At 36.4% G+C, this 23,559-nt stretch overlaps 1 protein-coding gene across 1 annotated transcript in view; it reads right to left on the reverse strand.

Moving 5' to 3' along the window:
* Positions 1-809: 809 nt before the first annotated feature.
* MSH4 (mutS homolog 4) overlaps positions 810-23,559 on the reverse strand; it is a 34,053-nt gene continuing 11,303 nt past the window's right edge. Inside the window, exons 6-20 of the mRNA XM_075759087.1 lie at positions 22,746-22,919; positions 20,068-20,240; positions 19,237-19,304; positions 15,160-15,234; positions 14,686-14,750; positions 13,970-14,139; positions 10,351-10,487; positions 9,817-9,920; positions 8,883-9,007; positions 6,920-7,120; positions 5,587-5,705; positions 4,906-5,034; positions 3,301-3,475; positions 1,541-1,629; positions 810-1,194 (exon numbers count right to left, since the gene is read on the reverse strand). Of these exons, the coding sequence (XP_075615202.1) occupies positions 1,009-1,194; positions 1,541-1,629; positions 3,301-3,475; positions 4,906-5,034; positions 5,587-5,705; positions 6,920-7,120; positions 8,883-9,007; positions 9,817-9,920; positions 10,351-10,487; positions 13,970-14,139; positions 14,686-14,750; positions 15,160-15,234; positions 19,237-19,304; positions 20,068-20,240; positions 22,746-22,919 (1,990 nt within the window). The 3' untranslated portion in view covers positions 810-1,008. The remainder of the gene's footprint in view (positions 1,195-1,540; positions 1,630-3,300; positions 3,476-4,905; positions 5,035-5,586; positions 5,706-6,919; positions 7,121-8,882; positions 9,008-9,816; positions 9,921-10,350; positions 10,488-13,969; positions 14,140-14,685; positions 14,751-15,159; positions 15,235-19,236; positions 19,305-20,067; positions 20,241-22,745; positions 22,920-23,559) is intronic.

Genomic DNA, 23,559 nt, shown 5'->3' on the forward strand with positions numbered 1-23,559 from the left:
TGTGTTTAATAGGTTAAATAAATAAAAAAACTTCTTAGGTAAAAAACCACAATGCACCTACTACAAACGTTAGTATGTTTACAAAGGTAGATATATAAAAAGGAAATATATATTATAACTATATATAAAAATATATTTGTTGTTATAAATTAGATATCAAACTGTTGTGTATTACCCATTTTATAGATATATGTATAATAATTTTTTTATATATATACACACCCCCCCCTATATATTTATAAAAAATAAATATATAAGAACTCTTGGGCAAAGTTGGTTAGAAGGGAGTGAGGAAAGATAAATTCCTTCAAGCTGGAATACATGGCTGCAGTGGCGCAATTAAGTTGTACTAAAAAAAAAAAAACCAAGGAAGAAGGATATTCAACTTTTTATTGATCTCCTGTTACTCACTTTCTAAACAAAAAACATCAACAGTGTCAATACCACAGTAATTTCCTGTTACAGTGTTACAGAAAAGCTCTGGCTGCCCAGTTCTGGAGAGGAAGCAGTCCTGAACTGCCTACGTTATGTTGGATTAAGCGTAATGATTTAGAGAACTAGAACCCTCCTTGAGTAGGGAACAACGGGATTTACGTACGCATGTTCAACAGTGCAAATAGAGCTTGCCTATGCAAGACAAATGGACCATCTGTTTCAAAGACTGCTTTTTGTTAGGCAAGATCTTTAGTGTCAGATGTAAGAGCTATAATACCAGATATATCACGCAGAAAATACTAAATATTATACAACTTTTTTGTCTCTAAGATGATGAAAGGGATATAGTTAATTATCAAAAAGAATTGCATTCCTCATACAAAGTAAATGCTTTTATTTCAAGTATGTTTTGGGGAAAAAAAACATGAAGGATATGGTCTTTCAGTAGTGAGTATAATTTAGACTAAGAATGAAGAATTTAAAAACGTGTGAAAAGCAGTGTTTTCTAATACTACGGGAAAAATAGAATCATCTTGTAATCATAAAAATGTGACCAACAGCCTATGTTACACATTACTGTTGCTCACCATTTTGTCCGGGTGCAGGACGGCTGGCTTCATACTTCTTCTTCAAGCCTTTCAAATATATACGTAAACTGTCTGGATCCAGTCGAGAATTTCTGGCAGTCTGAACCAATCTCATTGCTAAATGGTATACAGCTCTCTGTTTCATCATCTCAGGAGTGCTCTTCTGCCTGTGCTGTTCTTAAAAACATAAACATGCATTAAAATATGAAATCAATTATGTTCTATAATTAAAATACTAATATTAGCTATTTTCCAGCCTACTTCTGATCTCCTGATTCTTGGTTTGTACATCAACATTACATCCAATACTCCTTAACCCTAAGGACTGCTTTGTGTTGTCACCTAACAGTGCCCTTCAGTATTATCTTTCAAAACTGGTTCCAGAAATAAAAACTGTAATGAAATCTATTTTCATAAAACCATAGGCAGTGCTTATCCTATATCCTTTCAGAAACTGAAAATATATTTGAGTTTTATAAAAACTGTGAATTACAATGTTATAATTTTCTGTTACATACCAAAATTTGTTTTGCAATATGATTTGTGATTTCCTTTGCATCCAAAATTATGGATGACGGTAGGGAGGAAACTTCTGCAGCCTTTAATCCTAAACATATAAAACACAAATCAAGATTTTTGCTGTAATTTTTTTCCTGCCTTCTACACTATGTCTGCCAGAATTAACTTAGTCTATTTTTAAAGGGTAAAGTTTTCATTTTTATTAAAATAATTTTGACACACATTTTCTCTTTGTGTCTTTTTAAAATTATTTTTAATAAACAGTGTGTTTTTGAGAATTACAAAATAAAATGTCTGCTTTGTGTAACACTACCTCTGAGATACACTTCCACATGAAGTGACTGCTGGTAATACTGTAACTGGGCAGGATGAGATGCATTAGGGGTAAAAGGAAAAAAAAAGCACAGTGGTGTTAACAGCTTTCTCTGAACAGTTTTTTTGATTTGGCATGCCAGAAAATACTGAGGTTGTGCTAAATGTGCTCTCCATTAAATCCAGACATCCAGTGGATATGGATGTCATGTTCCAACTTCTAGTCTGTTGCCAGTAGCCAAACTGCCAGATACTCAGGGTAAGAAAGAGATGTAAAATATTTTTTCTTCCCTAACATGATTTTTTTACTTTTTCCTTTGCCTGTGGCCCTGGCTGTTCTGAGGACATTCAGTGCTTCTTCAGGTGCTTTAATACTGTAGGGTTAAAAACAAAAAAGAGTCAAGAAGAGCCCTTGCACTCTTTCTTAGAATGTAACTTTGCTCAAGGTAAAGCCAAGACACCAACGCTGAGTTACTAAAGGTCCCCTGTTCTCTGAGAATTCCCTCTAAACTTCCAATTTTTCTGAGTTAGTGGTGGTATAGCATCTGAAATTGAGCTGGTGCTGCCAAAGGTAAAGAAACTTACTCTGAAATTCTGATAAAGAAATGTTTTAAGTCCAGTTAATTGAAGCATGACTGGAGCAATCTGTAGTCTTCAGTTACCACCATCTTGCAAAAGTCATGAGTAGCTAATTTCCTATTGATTAAATGTCACCTAAATCAAGGATCCAATTTCAGATCTAGCATCTGGAAACATACGCATTTCTGGAATTCTTTACAACACATAGTTATGCCTTATTGTCACTCACTCATTTCTTTATTGACCCATAATCCGTTAATCTGTACAGTCTTCAGTGTACTTTAGTCTAAAGTTAAAAAAGAAGTAAACCTGCTTTCCTGAGAACGCGGATGCTTTAGCACAACCTCTCAAAATAGCCTTAGGCCGATACACAGTAAAATTCATGCCTTTTTTAAAAGAAACTTGATTCCTTTTTGCTAATCAAGAAGGGTCAAGCTGCTATTTAACTGATATATCATTACTTAAGGCAGACACATAAGAGAGTTTTAGGTAGCCTCAGCATTCACAGACTCACAACTTTCACTCACTTCCATAAATAGAGATTAAATCGACTCAAGTACTGTGTGCTCAGAATGGTTCATCTCATTCAAACAGAGGTGAATCAAGGAGCTACCGATATTACTAAAATGTTTTTTTCACTATGAAATTTCATCTAAGTTCTTCATACTACCCCAAACTACTATCTCACTACATGGTTACTTAAAACACACAAGTATTTGGAACATATTACAGATCTGTAGTTGTTACTCTATGAGAGATACAAACTCGGCAGAAATTTGTCAGCAGAAAAATATTCTTAGATGCCTAATAACTGAAATAGTATCTTACATGATCTTTACTAAGTTAAAGTCATAGTGGAATCCATTACCGTAGTTCTTTTCCTCTGTATATCCTTTAGAGAGTGTGTACGTGTAAGCAATTTTCTCCTTATTTCCAGCACTACTTCTCACATGTTGCACTTCAAAATGATAATTTTCCACATTGTGATATAAAGCATCTATATGACACAGTTCCAGGAAATGTGTAGCAAACAATGTAAATGCCTAAATAAGAAAACAAGAAGGAAAATTTATTTTGGAAATTATCCTGGAAAAAATTACAATACTATCTCACAGATGTCCAGGTTTTCTTCCAAAACATTGAAAAGCTATTTAAATTACTAAAGCAAATTAAAATTTTTAAGCAATGAGTTCTACCATTGGCAAGGATATCTTTACCAACTGGGGGTTCTCCTCATCATTTCTCAATAGAAAAGAATATCATAAGTAACAGGAAATCCATGATGCTTACAAAATTTGACTAGGGTTAACTGGAATAACTGTCAAACGGTTGCCTTAATAGTCTCAAGGAATGCTTTGCCTAAAGTACGAGCTACAGAAAATACCTGAGCTTCTCAAACCAAACCACAAAAGTGCTCTGAATAAATCTGATGAGAAAGTGAACACCTACACACTTCAAAAAGCTGACAACCTGAGGTTGATCACATAGATAGAGGTGAAACTTCCAAACCATCTAAAACCATCTTCCACTTTTCTAACCTCTGTGACCAATGCCTAAGTTGCGTGGAACTACCACTGTACTTTGGAAAGGTAACAGCGAGGTAAAGAGGTTCACCTTTAACACTGAAGCATACAAACCTGTACTAAGCAAAACTAAAGACTGGGTTATTCCTTTCCTAGATAGAAATGCAAACTTGCAAGTTGGAAAGAGATGGCAACCAGTGAAATGGTTTTGGCTGTGATAGAGTTAATTTTCTTAATAGTAGCTTGTATGGTGCTATGCTTTGGATCTGTGATCAAAACAGTGTTGATAAGACACCCACGGTTAGGTACTGCTGAGCAGTGCGTGCACAGCATCAAGGCCTTTTCTGCTTCTCACACTGCCCCACCAGTGACCACACTGGCGGCGCACAAGAAGTTCGGACAGGACACAGACGAGGCAGCTGCCCAGGATATCCCACACCACATGATGCAGCAATAAAAGCTCCAGAGAAGGAGAAAGGAGGGATGTTCAGAGTTACGGTATTTGTCTTCCCCAGTAACTGTCATGTGTGATGAAGCTGCTGAACACCTGCCTGCCGATGTGAAGTAGCGAATTAATTCCTTACCTTGCTTTGCTTGCACGCGCAGTTTTGCTTTACCTATTAAACTGTCTTTATCTCAGCCCACAAGTTTTTTGTACTTTCACCCTTCTGATTCTCTTCCCCATCCCGCTGAGGGGGAGTGAGTGAGTGGCTGGGTGGTGTTTAGCTGCTGGCTGAGGTTAAATCACAACCACCAGTGAACAGAAGCGCAGTTTACGTCAGCATTTTTTCTCTATCACGGTAATTCTTACTATTCACCAGTTATGAAAAATATCATATTTAGGCAAGAAAACTCTGTAAAACTGAAGTTAAATTATGAGAAAATACTATATTTACTATCAGTATGACAAAATAATTATAGGGTTTAATTTTTTTTCAAAATAGAATTACCTTTAAATTCAACAGATATTCACAGGCAGCATAACAAATGCCAATACCTTCTTCAGCACTGGTACCTCTGCCAAGTTCATCAATTATGATGAGTGATTTGTCATTAGCATTTTGTATGATGTATGTTACCTAGGAAAATATTTAGCATGCTGTCATTCCTATAAATGCATTTTTTTAAAAACACTAACAGGAATACTCCTGCTAATAGGAATATTCAGATGAAACTTAATGCAGAAATTTTAAAAAATTTTGTCAGATCCACAAATTTTACCTTCTCACAGCTTTCAAACAGATGTCAACTCTAAGCAAGCAAAGACTACATACTACAAATACTACAGCACTCTTTCTCTTTCCATTGAACATACCACTTTCCCTCAAAATCATATCGGTTTGGGAGAGGGACTTGAGAGGGCTTAGCGTCCTACCACTAATCATTTAAGGTATAAGAAATAACAAAATGTTGAAACTACTGTCCAACAGAGCACTGATTTTTACTCATATTGGAATATCTTCTTATTTAAGCTATGCTTGGTTTTCTGTTTATCATCAAGGTAGCAGACAAAAGTTGAATTTTTGACTACTGTTCAAAGTACACTCTTTCCGTGGAAACATACTAGTACAATTTCTATTAACTCAACAATAGAAATGGGCCTTGGATCCTGGATTGGCTACGTTTAATACCTCTTTCATTTCCTTCATGAATGTTGATGCATTTGTTTCTATATCATCATCCATACCTATTCTGGTAAAAATTTGCTCTGCAATTCGAAAAGAACAATACTCTGCTGGGACGTAAGAACCTACAAAACAAGTAAAATGAGAGTTTTCTCATATCAGTGTGACAAATGCCAATTTGCCTGAATATGTTGGGGCGGGGGAAGGGAAGAATATCAGTTTTATACTTGGTCTTTATGCACTGTAGAGAATGCATCTTATTCTATAGTTTCATAAGATTATGTTCTACCGTTACTTTATAAGAAAAATTATTATACAGGTACCGTAATTAAAGAAGCTTATCAGTAAAACTTAGGAAATCATATTCCTGAAGCTGTGTGTCAGTCTAAAGGGATGCAAAAGTGAGAATAAACACTAGGATTAATTTGCATTTCTGTAGCCATTGAGTTACTAATCCCAAGGAATCTTAGTTTCCCAAAACCAAGATTATGTCGCCTTTATGAGACTTTGATGCTTATTAGTTCTACCGAATAGAAAAAAAAAAAACCAGGAAACCTGCCAAAAGACTTTACAGTCTCCTTTATTCATATTAAACCCATGTTTTTGAGAGCAATTCCTGAAGAACTTGCAGTTGTTGGGGACTGGACCCACAAACACATGGTGGCCAAATTTTATTTTCCACTACTAAGTAGTTTCATTCTAGAAGAGTCACCCTATTAAGGTCTGTCTCCTGTGCTACCAGCCTTACCTTTAAGGTAAAAATCACAAGGAATTCCTGAGTATAGGGATGAATTTCAATTACGACTTTACAAATATTTGGTTTACTTTTATTTTAGTGATAGAACCTTGCAGTATTTATTACTACTTTTATTGGAAGTAGTTGATTATTCATCTATTAATTCTACTTGGCTGCAAGTATGTTCTCTATGTAACTGAGGTATGCTCAAGTTCATCTATTTCTTTTGGATGACTAACACATATGTAGCCCGATGGGCATACTTCAAGGACACTCGCTATCAGTCTAGCATAAGCTGCCAGACTGCGTTAAGGTGCTCCAAAGAATTAAAGCATAGAACTGTGCTTCCCCTAAAGACAGATTGGGGAGGCTCTCAGATATACAGACAGGGCCGGTAGGTTTCCAATGGCAGACCCAAAACTTTGCAGTGGTCTCTGTCAGCAACACAAGAGCTGGTAGGAGCAAATGGACTAAAAATTACCTGTTACTATTTTACAGAGAATCTTATTGTAGAAGCCAAATCATTTAACTTCATAAATATTTTTAAATAGAAAACAATAAATGTGCTGCAGAAGATTACTAATATGGTACACTCTTACTCACCAATCTGTGCCATAATTTGACAGAGAGCAATCTGTTTTAGGTATGTTGATTTTCCACTCATATTTGGGCCTGTAATAATGACAAAATTGTTACCCTCTGACAGGTATGTGTTGTTAGACACAGGTTTTTCCATAGCTATCTTTTCAAGAATGGGATGCCATCCCTGCTTGATTGCTAAAGTATCCGTAAATTCTGGACGAACTAAATGAGAAAAAGGATAAAAATACAGTGCATAGTTAGTACGGAAACCTTTATGTTATTAAACTAGTGCGTCTTGAAATAATTCTTGCAGAGAAGTCAAATTCTGTGGTACTGATTCCCTGATTTTTACTTTCCTGTAGTGAGCAAGACTAACGTGCAGCACTAGGGAAGAATTACCAGTCACTTTCAGGTTTAGATTCTGATTGTCATGCAAGTCTTCATGATTTATTACTACAAAAAGAATCCCGTAACTAACACTTAATTTCTAAATTAACGTCCTGTGTTTCTGCAGGGCTGGACTCCAGTAATAAAGAAAAATACAAACAGCAAAACGTGAAAAGTAATTAAAACAGGAAACCCGAAAGTCAGTTTCATAGCTAATACATTTTTAATAATTTCTTTTTATACTGCCATGAGCATATAAAGTAAAAGGGTCATGAATTCTGTTACTACTACATATGTAGCTTATTATATGATCACAAGAAACATTTTTGTTATACTTTATCATATTGATTATTTGGGTGTATACTACACCTAGACAGATCCCCTTGATACCGGGACTATCTGTATGTATTTTGTCAGAATACAGCTCTTTTCTGAACCTATTCTGTATGCCTCCTCTTTGTCTACCTCAATGGCAGCAACCCAGGCTAACAAAGAAGTGTCGTTAAATTTGGTGGTCCGTTTAAATGGAGCAGCCTTCAAGAAAGAAGTGCCAAAAACAGTTTTTCAGGTTTAAACACTGGGGAACTCTAATTACCTGGTGTAGGTTTTAGTCATTTAATAATTTAGGTGAGGGAGTCAAGTGACAAAGGGGACTGAAAGCTACAATTGACAGTCCACTTCTTTTGGTGGATACATTCATACCTAGCTGTGCAAACTGCAGGTGTAGATTTATGGGAGAAGCTAAGTGGCTTTGGTCTTATTATTACTGCCGAAGAAAACTTGTCCTCTAATTCATTGGACGGGGGAAGGTTGTGATGCCTCAAGCGTATCAGTTACTGTTCAGTTACATATCAATTCATGTGCTCTGACTGGAATCATCAGTACATGAAGATTCACAGTCCATACTGCAAAGTAAACTGATCCTGCTCATGAGCTGGAAATCACAGAGCAGCATCAGTAATGGTGAGCTAATACACTTCCTAAAATGGCTTCCAGACCTGATTTAGTATCTGCACCATATTATACTGTAGCTAAGTACCTCACGTCAGCTTTAATTGAAGACAATGTGCTCATTTGTACTTTGCAGAACTGGGCTAGGGAAGCAGGATGAACAACATGCAGGTAAGCACGTGATCCTGGATTCCTTAAAAGACTATACTTCCAAAAATGTCTAAAAGTGCTACAGAAATTGAAGCAGATAAACAAAAGCAGCCACATTTTTTTGTTTTACAGTATATATGTAACAATGTTCTGCTTATATTTTCTTGTGCCCTTTCAGAACAGAAGCGTAAACTCAGGATGTTCACAAACTTCGTGCTTTTGAATAGAATATGCTTAAACTGGTTATTTTGAAAAGACTGGCTGTGAAGGCTTACAGCAGTTAAATGGCAGAATGTAATTTCAATGAATGGAACCAGAAAGAACATCAGCACAAAACTGGCAAGCATAGACCAGAGAGACTGACCTAAAGCCTACCGAGACCCAGAAAAATACATGGCGTGGACTTAGCAATTGCAAAGCCAGAAAAAACAGCCTGGATATTCTCCAACAGGCCGGTCTTTATCTGGCCCATGACAGAATCAAAGAAGAATCTTACCGTAATCAGAAAGAGTGCAGGCATGGGCAAATGAAAGCAGCATGTCCAGCATTGACACAATGTCAGATAGCTTGTATAGACAATGAATGTGTTCATAGATCTCGTTCAGTAGTTTACACACTATTCTGAAATAAGACACTGATTTAGTTGTTGCACTTTATACAACTTACAGAAATAAAGCAAGTTGATAATGTTCACATTGCATATACTAGGATGGGAGGTTACTCATAAAATGCAATCATCTCTGCCAGGTGCAAGCAAATGTATAAATTTCTTTGAAGCAAATTAGGATCTTATACCATCATCTCAGATCAAATTCTGCTATTAGACACAAGACGTGTAGCTCAAATACCAACAGCTCGTAAGAAAGCTTCACAAGAGAATGAACTAAAAATTTATCTATGGAATCAAGTATGTTTTATTAACATGTCAAACGTGACTCTAATTCCCTTAGACTCTCATGTTAATAAAAACCCCACATGGTTTCTAGAATTTCCATAAAATTGACATGCAACATTACACTTAGTAAGTCTTCTGAAATAGACAGCAAAGCAACATGACATGCAGCGAGGACAAAATACAGAAATAGACAGTTCTACTGTAAATGCAAGGAACTGATTAAAAGTAATTATTCTGCATTACAAAAATAATACATCGTGTCATTTTGTGTAGACAATTCACCCATAAAAATTTAATAAATATGATGGCCACCCTTATTAATAAATGCCTATATATTTGTAATGCACATTTAATACCCACACTTTGTGGGGTTTTTTTTGTCTCAGGAAGTACACTTGATCAGTGTCGCTCTGGATTATTTCTTTAAGTAGCCATAACTTAACAGAAAGATAGCTTTAAGAAAACAAGTAATTAGCTGTTAATTGAACAAAATAAATATAGTTAGTAAATATTAAATAGTTTAAAATGGTCTTACAAGTAGGTCATGTGATATATTTCTCTCAGAGACTCCTGACATCTTTCATTCATTTTTATTAAATCTGCTGAAGTGAAGCTATATGTGTTTTTCATTTTAGTGATCTACGGGGAATTCAAACCAACAATAAGAACTTGCCATATTATCAGAAACAAAAATAGTTCTAAAAAGCAAACTGGGAACGATACAGGGCAGGGAAAAGTGGAAAAAAACAATGCCACGTTTCATTTATCTATATAAATTTTTATGAAAAATCCATATAAAAGAATGCACTTATCAGCAAGATACACAACTTTATATTTACACACAACATAACTGCATGTAATTGTACACTTCTGGCTACATTAAGTATAACTAGAAATAGGGCAGTTATAAAAATATACCAATTATACCTTCATTTACTTGAAGATATCTTCACTGAAATGACTTTAATTGTTGCTGAAATTACTGTATAATGTGTATCTTGTTAATGTAATACATTTTATATATATTAAGTATACAAACATTATGAAAAAACATATCTAGTACAGATACCTTTGTAAATTCTGAAGGAAGCTGGCCATTGGGTAATGTTGAACAATCAACATTCATCTGGATAAAAAATCCACGAGCAGAGCTGAAACTTGTTTTCATCGGTAGGTTGTACTTTTCTGCAAGTTGTGTTATCATACCTACACACCACAAATAAAGACTTGACCCAAATTACATACATTCATGTCTGTACACACACATGTATGTTTGGTTGGTAAAAAGATGCATACTGTTAATATGATTTATGGGCGTTGAATGTGTCAGGTAAGTAAATGACAAAATGCCTTTGACGTGGGTCTCCAGGGAGTTAAGTAAAGTATTAATCTAAGAAATCTGCCTGCCGAAAGCTAATGCGAAAAAATTCCAGTGGAGAGTCAGAAAAATTCATGTGTTCCTTTACAGACAGTTCATGCATCTGACTGACTCCCAGGTGGACCTAACTATGGAAAGGAAAGTTTGCTCAAGCACTTAGCGTCACTGTCTAATCAGTAGACAGAATATGAACTTTAGACTAGGGACTCTCAGTTTTTAACCAGTTCGTGATTCTAAGCAATCTTCTTTCCCCAGACTGAGGGTAATGCTTTACATTTGCAATCTTCCCCTTAAATCCATCTTGCTCCCAGCTGAGAAGATACCATATGTGGGAAACTGTTAGATGACAGAAAAATATGTGCTGTTAAATCATGAGAATTTTGAATACTGCAAAGAGGGTAATAGGGTGGTACTCCTGTGAGAAGAAAGAATGGAGTTAGTTAGTGGTGTTGCCCTGCTGCTCATTGCTCTAAGCTTGCCCGCTCTCGTGTTCCAACCACTCACAACATAAACTAGCAACTTGGGACACTCTGGATATGGAAGCATAGAACGGTTTGGGTTGGAAGGGACCTTTTAAGATCACCTAGACAAACTCCTCTGCCACAGGCAGGGACATCTTTCACTAGATCAGATTGCTCAAAGCCCCATCCAATCTGACCTTGAACACTTCCAGGGATGGGGCATCCACAACTTCTCTGGGCAACTCATTCCAGCATCTCATCACCCTCACCGTAAAAAAATTCTTCCTTATGTCCAAGCTACATCTACCCTCTTTCAGTTTAAAAACTATTGCCCCTTGCCCTGTCAATACAGGCCCTGGTTAAAAAAGTCTTTTTTCCTCCTTCTTACAAGCCCCCTTTACATACTGAAGGCTCCTCGCAGCCTTCTCTTCTCCAGGCTGAATAACCCCAACTCTCCCAGCCTTTCTTCATAGGAGAGGTGTTCCAGCTCTCTGGATCAGTTTTGCGGTTCTCCTCTGGACCTGCTCTAACAGGTCCATGTCTTTCTTGTACTGGGGACTCCAGAGCTGGATGCAGTACTCCAGGTGGGGTCTCACGAGAGCAGAGTGGAGGGGCAGAATCACCTCCCTTGACCTGATGGCCACATTTCTTTTTATGTAGGCCAGGATACAACTGGCTTTCTGGGCTGCGAGAGCACATTGCCGACTCACGTCTGATTTTTTGTCCACCAGTATCCCCAAGTTCAGTATCACAGAATCATAGAATGGCCTGGGTTGGAAGGGACCTTAAAGACCATCTAGTTCCAACCCCCTGCTGTGGACAGGGACACCTTTCACTAACCCAGGTTGCCCAAAGCCCCATCCAACCTGGCCTTGAACACTGCCAGGGAGCCAGGGGCAGCCACAGCTCCTCTGGGCAACCTGTGCCAGGGCCTCAGCACCCTCACAGGGAAGAATTTCTGCCTCAGATCGCATCTCAGTCTCCCCTCCTTCAGCTTCAGGCCATTCCCCTTGTCCTGTCACTCCATGCCCTTGTAAACAGTCCCTCTCCAGCCTTCTTGTAGGCGCCCTTCAGATACTAGAAGGCTGCAATAAGGTCTCCCCAGAACCTTCTGTTCTCCAGGCTGAACAAACCCAACTCTCTCATGGCAAGGGAGTTGGAACTAGATGATCTTTAAGGTCCGTTCCAACTCAAACCACTCTACGATTCGATGATTCTCCTACAGTGGCGGGTTTTTATTTTCCCAATCCCTGCCTTTGCCTTCCGTGACTTGGGTAGTGTGGCTAGAGCACTTGCCAGTGAAGACTGAGGCAGAAAAATTGTTGAGTAACTCAGCCTTCTACATATCCCAGGTGACGAGGTATCCCGTTTCCTTCCGGAGAGGGCCCACATTTTCCCTAATCGTCTTTTTATCACTGGTGTACCTATAGAAGCTTTTGTTCTTGCCCTTGACGTAAAGGGCAAGACCTATCCCCAAGACCTTCCCTGCAATCCATTCACCCCCAACCTATAATGATACTGGGGATTGCCCTGACCTAGGTGCAGGGTCTTGCACTTGGCCTTGTCGGACTTCAAGAGGTTCCCACAGGCCCACTCCTCAAGCCTGTCATGGTCCCTCTGGATTGTATCCCTTCCCGCTAGCAAATCAACTGCACTACTTAGCTTGGTGTTGTCTCTAAACTTGCTAAGGGTGCGCTCGATCCCACTATGTCATTGACAAAGATATTAAATAGTATTGGTCCTAGTGCGGACCCTTTAGGGACACCACTCGTTACTGGTTTCCACTTGGGATATTAAGCCACTGACTGTAACTCTTTGGATGCAGCAATCCAGCCAATTCCTTATCCATCTTGCATCTATCTCTTGTTCCTTAGTCCATCCGTCAAACCCATCTCTCTCCAATTTAGCAACAAGGACGTTGTGGAGGACCATCTTACAGAAGTCCAGGTAGACGATATCAGTATTTCAGTCTTGGAGTCACTTAAGAGCTTAATCCAGTAAAAAGGAGAAGAGAGAAGAATCCCTTCTGCAAGCACATGGGCTACCGTGAAAACAGGCAAGGGGGACACATTTGTTCACACAGTCTGGAATCCTAGTAGCTGCCACATTTTGGAAGGTTTAGGAAATAAAAAACAATAGCATCTGTACTTTTCATTATGTACTCTGTAGAATCTAAGACTAGAAGTAAATAGGAAGCTCACAGTATATGACAGATGCAAAAGTTTCTGATGCTCTTTTAAGTTTCCAATGATATAGAAAACTAAGATGGTCCTTTAGCTAGAAATCAACATTTTATATTAAAAAAACCCAAGAAAAATCCATTCCAGAATATTTTTTTCTTCTATTTTGACTTAATGATAAACAGGAAAGTTACTAAAGCAAGCGAACAGACAGTGTATTAAAATTCCTTTTGTTTGTATTTTCCAGCACTTAATAGCATGACTAAAAAGTAGTCCACGGCTAGATCAAGACTGCTTAAAATATAAAGAACTCAGATATTTTAATTAAAGAAGCTAAAACAAAGATTTACATGTTTTAGAATAATTCTGTTATGTTATTTTAACTTTTTTGTACTTTTAGAGGATAAGGAGCAACAGAGTTTTAAATATAGGAATCAATATAATTATTCAACCTCATTAAAATTAAACTGAATTTTCATCTACAGAAGGAGAATGTCAATATCTATCTCAAAAGTACTTCAGTTACTTATCAATGACAATCAGTTTATACTAATGCTAAATACTTTTTACATATAAGAGGGTTATAATACATGCAATTACATGGCTTCTATATGCCAAGTGCAATGTACTTTGAACTCCAAATAAATAAAAATCTGGATTTAGAAATACCTGCTATGTCATCAACAATTTCTGTATACGTTCTACGAGCTATGTCAAGGAATTCATTGATGTTAGGCTTAACAGCATAGCATTTCTGGGTCCTCATACTCAGACATCCTTTTGTGTACCTTGTATCATCATTAATTACACTTGTAATCTTTTCAAGTATAATTCCGAATCTGCAATATTAGTTGTATCACTAATTAGGTACATAATACTTTATGACTTTTATTTGCAATATCATCTCAAAATTATAAATGAGAGTATTATAAATAACTGAAGCAAATTATCTACTGTTAAAACCAAACACTAAATTTTATATGTTTTCGCCTCAGAACGAAGTATGATTATACCCCAGTCTGACCAAAGACATAACTCAAATCTTTGAGAAAAACAAATTATTTTTCAAATATACAGGCAACAGTTGATTTTTGCATTATTATGGGGACTCTGTGAAACCACTACTTGTGTCTTTTCAGAATTATTTCTAATGGAGTGGAGTTCATCAGCAGTTGCAGTTATCATAGCTTACTTTCTGGTTTGCTTTTTTCCCTGTATTTGTTTGTTGAAAATTAAAATTTTTGACAATTAAAATCATCTTTTAGGCAAAAGAATCAAGCTGTACCTGTAACTACAAATAAGCAAAGGTGCAACATCTTTAATCTTACAGACATTCTGAAGAAAGATGAGTGTCTAACATACAAGCTAAAGTATTAGATAAATACCTTGTATCTTCAAGAGAATTGTAATAGGCCTTTAGTAGTGGTGTGTTACAGCTTCTTAAAGCAGCCTGTTGAAGATTAAAAGATGGACATGAACAGTTACTTCTTTTTGTAGCCCTTTTGAAAAACTGAAAGTTCTTAAGATTCACTGAGGCTTACTGGTGGTTGCATAAGCAGCTTACAGAATCTGAGCAGGAGTTTCAGTTAAAAGTTTGTTATAAAATAAATTATCCAGGTAATAGTAGGAATCGAATTCTTAAGAGTATTAGATTCAAATGCATATTTTCAATTGGCTTAAAAGACTATATGTTGGCAGTATTGTGTTCTGCAAGATATAAATTTTTTGGGACTCAATGATCCTTATCAGTCCCTTCCAACTTGAGATATTCTATTCTACGAAATTTAACAAATTGCACTGTATAAAAACAAGGGAAAAAAGGTCTATACTTTATTGAAAAAAAAATAGAGACAGCTTACTTTCAGAGGCTCCACAAGTTCTAGAGTATGCTTCAGGTAGATTAAATTAGTTATTTTTGATTCAGCAGTTTTAATCTGTTGAAAAATTTTACAAATATTGGAGGTGTTTGTATGACTGCCCGTTTAAAGTACTTACGAACCAGCAGAACTCATACTGTTAACTATAACAGGTTTATACTTTTAATGGAAATTGCTAAATTAGTTTATAAGCTCACTTTGACACCTTGATGTATAACTGCATAAAACATGTTTACCTAAATTTTACATCGCCTACTGTGACAGTTTGCCCATCAGTAGCTAATATTTTCATATGTCTGCACTGACGATTGAGAACACTCTGCTAACCCAAGTTGTGAAAGCTTCTTTTAATCTTCTATGTATCCATAGCTCTATACAAGCTCTACATAGCTTGTTGACTCTTTGAAAGCAAACACATTATGCATCATAATTAAGAAGCATAGCCCTTTTCATAAATGCTGTTAAACACACCATAACCCATTTAGTTGACTTATCTGTGGTTGATATATTTATATCATTAAACATCAGCCCATGTAATTAAAAAAAAAAAATCCAATACGTTTAAACATTTTGCTTACAATAACGACTGCTCTTCAAAATGTTTTTCCCACATACACGTTCTACTTTGTTTTGTATGCTCCATTAACATTTACGATAAAGAATTCTGCTGCATAGCATATGTACTGCAGTACATATGCGCTGTGTGAGAGGATTTTAAGAAACCAACATAGATAAGCACATTGTTTGGTTCTAAAGAAAATCTAGTGTCAGTTTTCAACATGAATATACGAGTATTACCCCGTGTGAAATCCCTTCTCATTCATACATAGTAACTCTTTACTCTTGTGGTAGAGGCCATCTCTTGCCTTGTCTTACCTTCTACATAAAGTTGTTTTCTGTAAAAGATAGGGCTAAACAATGCTAAATGTATGAACAGAAGAATCCTAATCTGCAAATAAACATGGGGTCCAAGTCCCATGATGGAATCGGACAGCAAAAGAACAGATATGGTCATATGTAGTATTTCATAATGGAATGCACCTTCGCTAAAATAGTTCTTACAGGAACTTTAACTGAACTGGTGTTAAAAGTGAATCTTTATACGTGCTGCACTTTAGGGTCAAAGGGAGAAAATGAATCAATACAACCATAGTCGATAACTTTTCTATATAATGTTACTTCTTTATGATTCATCAATGACTAAAATGCAAGCCTATCCTTTACAGCATCTGAAATTAATTTGTCCACAGTCACTGATATGTAAAGCATGATGATTCAGAGAAGCAGTTGACTTTGGTTTTGTGCTACAGACTTAAGTCCTACAGATTTAAGTGCTACGTCAGTGGATCAGCCCTAGATTAACTTTTAGTATTTCCTGGAAATTCATTTAAACCAAAAATACTGGTACCTTCTCCCTCTGAGAGAAGGAAACAACTCATCACACACCTGGAACTTCAACAGGCACAGAATCTATTGAATTTGTTCTTCAGATGCAAGTAATCAAGAGCAGGTGGTCCTCATTTCCACCAAAGGTTGGATGTTGATCCAACTTCTAAGGATCCTTCATGACTGAGACAAGGCCATCTTTTAAGGTAATCTAGGGGTTTTTTTTGTCCAGATACCTTTAAGATGCCCCAGATGGGTCTCTGAGCAACCTGTTTTAGTGGAGGGTGTCCCTGCCCATGGCAGGCGAGTTGGAACTAGATGATCTTTAAGGTCCCTTTCAAGCCAAACCATTCTGTGATTCTATATATGCAGATTTCATAACAGGAAGTACTTGATCTCACTGATAATATCATTTTTCAAGTAACACATCTCAGATTGCCAGTTGACGGTCCTCCTTAGGATGAGAGAATGCTCATGTTGAACATACCACTCACACTTCTTGTGGCTGAAACTGTAGGATTTTCAGATGAGCACCTCATCTATTGTCTAGTGGGGCATTTCATTTTTGCAATGAAAACTTTTATGGAGAGTGGAAGATACTGATTGGGTTAATCTAGCATTTGATAAAAGCAATTGTGTTAGCACTTGAAAGAACATGTCTGTTGGTTGAATAGTAAATTCTGCTATATTTGAGCCAGTCAAGAGTGAAAACACGGCAGTTAAAAGTTTGGCATACACAGTCCTATGGATACATAAAGGCATCCAGTCTGACAGTTTTAGTCATACAGCTGATCTTTCATTCATGTTACAGATCTCTACAAGGAAAGCAGGGAGTAATAAACATTCAGCTTTTTGGATATGTCATTAAAGAGATTTATCTGCATTTATTACAATCTTGCTGGAGTCTGTACTTGATTTCTTTAAAGAAAGCTACATGTATTTATCCTGTTTTGCTATTTGTATTGCACGTGTTAACATACAAAATAATATAGGAGGCAAGGTCTGATAAAAAAAAGCTTTCTTTGAAACATGTTAATAGTCACTAGGAGGGAGAGAGCTTTTATATCCCCTTCAGCAATTTTTGTTTACAATCTAGTTAAGAACAGGAGCTGACCACCAGTCTAACAAACACACACTGACACACCAAAGGAAGAGAAACCTTAGTTTAATTAATCACAACTATGTCCTGGTTAAAAAAGTGACAGTGTGATTTTCAAGGCAAAAGATTAAATCTGTGTCATGCTCCTAAAAGTTTTCAAACGGGAAATTTGCTGTAACTACTGAGGAGGAAAAAGGGGTTCTAAGGAACTGGAATCTGAAGGTATATTCACAAATCCTCCCAAAGATGATCTGTGAAGGAAGCTTTCTCTGTTGGTCAAGTTCCTGAATGCACTCTAATGCATGCAACATGACGTGTAAGGCACTCACACAGACTGAAACCATGGCTGCCACTGTCAAGTGGATAAAGGATAAAATACCTTCCTGCTGAAGCCTTAACATAAGCAGATAAAGTATTGCTTGTCTTTCAACTAAACTATGTCGTCATAAACATGTACAGCTTTATTGTTATGCTTTTATGAATAAATGCTTTTATCTGTATTTCACTGTGGTCCACCTTGTAAGATGTGTGATTTAAGGTAACAGATAAGAGTAGGACGCTACTTTAATCTGTAAGGCAGGACCCTGAGAAAACTTGAGGGTAATCAATTCTCCAACACATTACTTATTCCCTGTATTCAAAGGTTAACAGAGAAACATGGGTCAAGTTGAGCACTGGAAGGAGAAGGAACTCCCAGACACTATTCATAACCTAGAGATCTCTGTGTGCTACAGACCTAAGGTTCTCTGCTTACGAGAACAGTCAGTGTAAGAGAAACTTCTGTCGCATTTGGTACTGCTTATGCTGTGCAAGCGAGTATATTGTCTTCTGTCAGCTTGCTGTTGTTCAGAGGAAACACTTAACTCCTGCATGAAAAAGTTGCACTTAATTAATACAATGTGTGTCCTGGAAACTAACGGGTAAGTAATTCCCATTTCTGGCTTTGTATGTTTACAACATAGACTTAGTAACTGAATATGGATTTAAGTTTACCTGTATTATAAAAGCACAGCTGAGCAAAGTCAGAGTTCTTCTCAAGCACCTTTTTCAAAATAATTTTTCAGGCAACAATGACTAATTTCTATTCATTTGTATTACATGAAAACTAAGAAAATATTTAATTTCTAGTAAGAAAGATGCTTAATTTTCTTTAGGCTATCAAAAAATGTATTAACCTCCAAAAATAAGAAAGTAAATCTCTGTTATACACTTTTTCCTTTTATGCTGATGTGAAAAAAAATCCTCTCTCTCATCCTAGTACTGTCAAATAGGATGTACGCTTATGAAGAATAAAGGTGGAGAGTGATGAAAAAGTAAACATTTTTGGAAGTCAATTTGCATAAATTAAGATGAATGTGATATTGAAGCAAACCCAAATTTTTCTAACAATCTCCTGTGAGAATCTTCTACTGCTGTAAAATAAGATATACTCTCAATCTACAATAACATTATTCCATGTCTTTTTAAGGTGCAGTCTTTTTCTTATCATATCATGCATATTTATAGATATGACATTTATATATTGCATGTTATAGCCAGGTAACTGATCATTTAAGGTGTGTTTTGAAACATACTGTATCCTGCTTTGGTATTTGTACCAGAATTGAAAGTAGTTGTTCTGTATCCAGAAATTTTGAGATAACTGTAAAACAAAAGTAAACAGATCAGAAATTGAATCAAAATTGAAATAATTTTTTTTTCTTTTTTTAAATGCACACAATTACTTAGTGATACTTATGCTAATTTCTTCTTTCATTCTATCTTCACAAATTATTTACCAGGGAAAAAAACCAGCTGCTATCTAAATTATTTTGTCGTAACTCTGTGTACAACACCTAAGCATGTAGTGATTATTGTACAGGTGGACATACACCAATTCAGCAATATTCTTTTTGTTAGATTGGACCATATTTCTCTTGTGATAAAGACTGCATGATCCAACTTCAGGTTGACTAACTCATACTCTGGTATTGTATTTTTTTTATATTTGTCTGGACCACTACGTTTTATGAAGCAACAGAAAAAAAAATGCATACACAACAAGTATTAAATCAGTGATGCCTTTATTTGTTTTTAATGTATACATTATGTATACTTGTATACTTCCAACATAGTGTGTATCCAGCCATAGAGGTAAAGAGGCAAACTCAAGTTCTTCAAAAAAAGCTATTAGCTCACTGACTTCTACCCACTTTATCAGAGAAATTCACTTTTCTTAGCAAAATACTTGAGAAAAATATCACTATCATAATAAAGACTACTTTAAAAAATTAAGTGTCCACTACATGTCACCTGACAAATCATAAAAAATACTTTTCAAACATATTGAGTCACACTGCATACTTTCATAGATTAGAAACAATGTTTAAAAATATAATACCATGTATTAAAAAATAAACTACTACCTGCTTGAAGACCAAAAAAGAGCTCCTCATCCTGGAGTAATTCCTGAACACAGTCCAGTCTTGTGTTAATTGTTTCGGCATCAACTAGTGGCTCCAGGATATTGGATCTAAGTCTTCGACTTCCACCTGGAGTTTTAGTGTAATTTAGGACACCAAAAAGAGTGTGACCATTCCTTTGAAAACAAAATACATGTGAAGAATACACTCACAAAAATAAAGACAGTAAATGTCAAGTGACATTTTCAGGTAAGAGTGTCCTAGCAAATTTGAGGCATGCTTTTGGGATGCTTAGCAACTCCCTATTTGCCATGTATATTATATGAACTACAGCAATTTAGGAAATCAGGTAATTTAATGTAATTTGATGTAATATTAGCCCTCATTATATAATTTTCCAAAGTATAGAAATACATTTGTACTCAGTATTTTCCTTGTTTTTTGTAGTAGTATTCCATTCCTATTACAGTGGTGCAGTTCACATTTTTCCTCTCAATTGAACAAAACAAACTAACCCTACAAAAGGAGACAAATTATAATCTGAAACAAACCCTACAAAAGGAGACAAATTATATTCTGAGACCAAATACTAATCAGAACATTGTCATTAAAATACATTTCTGAAAATTATTTTAAATACTTAGAAGCCCAAGAGAGCTTTATTTTTTTAAAGTACTGACTTATAGTCAATACAGGAGCCAAATAACATGCTTATGATTAAAAATATTATTTTCACGTTCATGACTTTTACATGTTACACATCCCAGAGTATCACACTTAAGGGTTGATTGTATCTGTTTAAAATAAACAGCTGATAATATTTACATCTGTACACACATAAACAGTTTTAGAAACCTGCAACCTTCAATGCTATTGGCTTGAAAGAAGGCCAATATAAACTAGGGCTATATAAACATATTGATTGAAAACAGAACTTGAATAGGAAGAAATCTGATACAAGTATACAAAGCAAACAGCATAAAGATAGATAGAAAGAACAGAAACTCCTGAAATACCATGGTATAAAAGAAAAAAAGCAATAGTCAAGAGAATTAGAAAAAAGAGGAAATTCAAAACCAATTAAGGATGTATTTACCATAAGATGCAACTCATGACAACACTTAAGGGGAACTCTGCATTTGGGATAGTATACTTTTAAGCAAGCTTGTTCCCATACCCAGTAAATGAAGCGAGACAAGCTGCTCCAGAATTAATACTAGCACAGAACTTCATTTAGGTGTTTCTGGTGTGTGCCAGTACTATTAACTTTTACCTGTTAATATCTGATACAAAGATATCTAACAAGGCTTTAGGGGTATGATCTACGTAATGGAAATAGGTCTGTGTGGCCTGATTCAAACTTGCCACTGGGTCAGCAAAAATTCTGCAGCAATAATGCTAAAAGAAGAGAATCTTAAAGCAGTTTACTGTTGCTCAGTTCCTCCTGTGACCTCCCTCCTCCCAAAAACATCCATGGAATTAGGAGCAGCTTTCAGAGAAATATTGCTCTGAGGGTACCAATCTTAGAGTGACTGGCTCCCACCGTTACATATGAAGCAACAGAGCAAACAAGAAGGAACTAGGGGCAGAGCATCAAAGACGAACAGAAAGAAACTATAGCGAGCTCCCACTTCTCAAGAAGTGTACTCTGCAGTCTCCACAAAAATTAGAAAAAAAAAAAAAGCAGTGACAGAAGGGTAAGGACGACTGATCTAGTCAAAGATGTCCTTGTCCACAGCAGGGAGGTTGGAACTAGATGATCTTTAAAGGTCCCTTCCAATCCAAACCATTCTATGATTCTGTGACATCTCTCCAAGTGGAAAGCTCTTACAAGTAATACTTGGAGAGTGAGGAATCTCCAGGCTCCTCTTTTTATATCAGGGTGATGAGTGCACTTCTAAACAGAGGTGGATCCCAGAACTTGGCAGGCAGCAAAGTGCAAGTTAGAGCTAAAGGAAAACAAAACGATCTTTTAGGCCTGGAGTGTTTATCTTATCATAGCTTAGAAATATCCAAAGGGTGGATGTCTACAGGAAGGGGCCAGACTCTTCTCAACGGTGCCCAGTGAAAGGACAAAGGGCAACAGGCACAAACTGGAACACAGGAAGTTCCATCTCAATATGAGGAAAAACTTCTTTACTCTGAGCATGACAGAGCACTGGAACAGAATGCCCAGAGAGGTTGTGGAGTCTCCTTCTCTGGAGATATTCAAAACCTGTCTGGACGCCATCCTGTGAAACCTGCTCTAGGTGATCCTGATCTAGCAGGGGGATTGGACTAGATGATCTCCAGAGGTCCCTTCCAACCCCTGCCTATCTGTGAATCTATGAATCTTGTGTAAAATGAATAAACCTAGGCATTTTAATCCAACATAAGCAACTTAAGTTGCTGCTTTCATTTCACAATCTGTGAAATTTTACATCAACATCATTTATAAGTTTGAATAAAATATAGAAATCAATGTAAAGATGACTTATGTATCATCTCTTCCTGTAATTCACTTGTAGGACTTCCTGTGCTGAACTGTAATGCATTTCTCTGTCCAAATATTTTTTTAAATGGTATATAAGTTCTCTCATACAGAAATAAATATAATGGTCAGCTCTTTGACACAAACATCACAGAAACTTGGTGCAATACAACTTTATAAAAGTGTAATTTTTAAACTTAAATATTCTTACCGAGAATCTCTGTTATTAATTACTAGTTCAAGATTTTGCACAGATGATGAATCTATCATAGCTGTTTTCTCACTCCCCTGGAAACGCACCTTGAGTGATTTAGGAGCATAAACTGAATTTTGAATAAATTCAACATATTTTAGCAAAGCTGCAGCAGCTGCAAGACAGTAGTACCTTGGAAAGAAACAATCTTTAATGAATGTTGAATAGTACTATTTAAATACCATAAAACCAAGTGGTGCACTACAGAAATCACATTCACACTTCTGCTTGACAACTTCTGGGACTGATAGCACTGAAAAAGCAGTATGTTTTAAGGATGCATTAACCCATGTATAGTGCACATATATGCACATAAATTAAATATTCATGAATGTTTGAGTCTCTGTACACTTGACATCCCACACTATATAGCTGGTATTGTGAACATACATCCTCGAGTAGTTACATGTGACTTGAAATGAAGACCCAGGTCACCAAGTATCAGTACCTAAAATTACTGGTACAAGGAAAAAATTTGCTGAGGCCAGAAAGATAGGCAATCATAGCCATTAAGTTTTATCTTTAAGGAAAGAATGAAAAGGAGAAAGTGGAAAGCTGTGAAAACTCAAAAAAAAAAAAACCCAAAACAACTGTAACAGGTTTTCTATTTCAGTTTCCAGATATATGAGAAACATTGGAGGGCAAAATAAAGTAACAGCTCTGTTATGATTTTCTAACTTTGGCAACAAGCCACAGACTTGTGTACCAAGTATGTAAAAAGCTGTTAAAAACTTATCTGGACACAGAATGCTTTTTCCTTATTTAAACATAC

The sequence above is a fragment of the Balearica regulorum genome, chromosome 8 (assembly GCF_011004875.1).
Source record: "Balearica regulorum gibbericeps isolate bBalReg1 chromosome 8, bBalReg1.pri, whole genome shotgun sequence".
Classification (NCBI taxonomy): Eukaryota; Metazoa; Chordata; class Aves; order Gruiformes; family Gruidae; genus Balearica; species Balearica regulorum.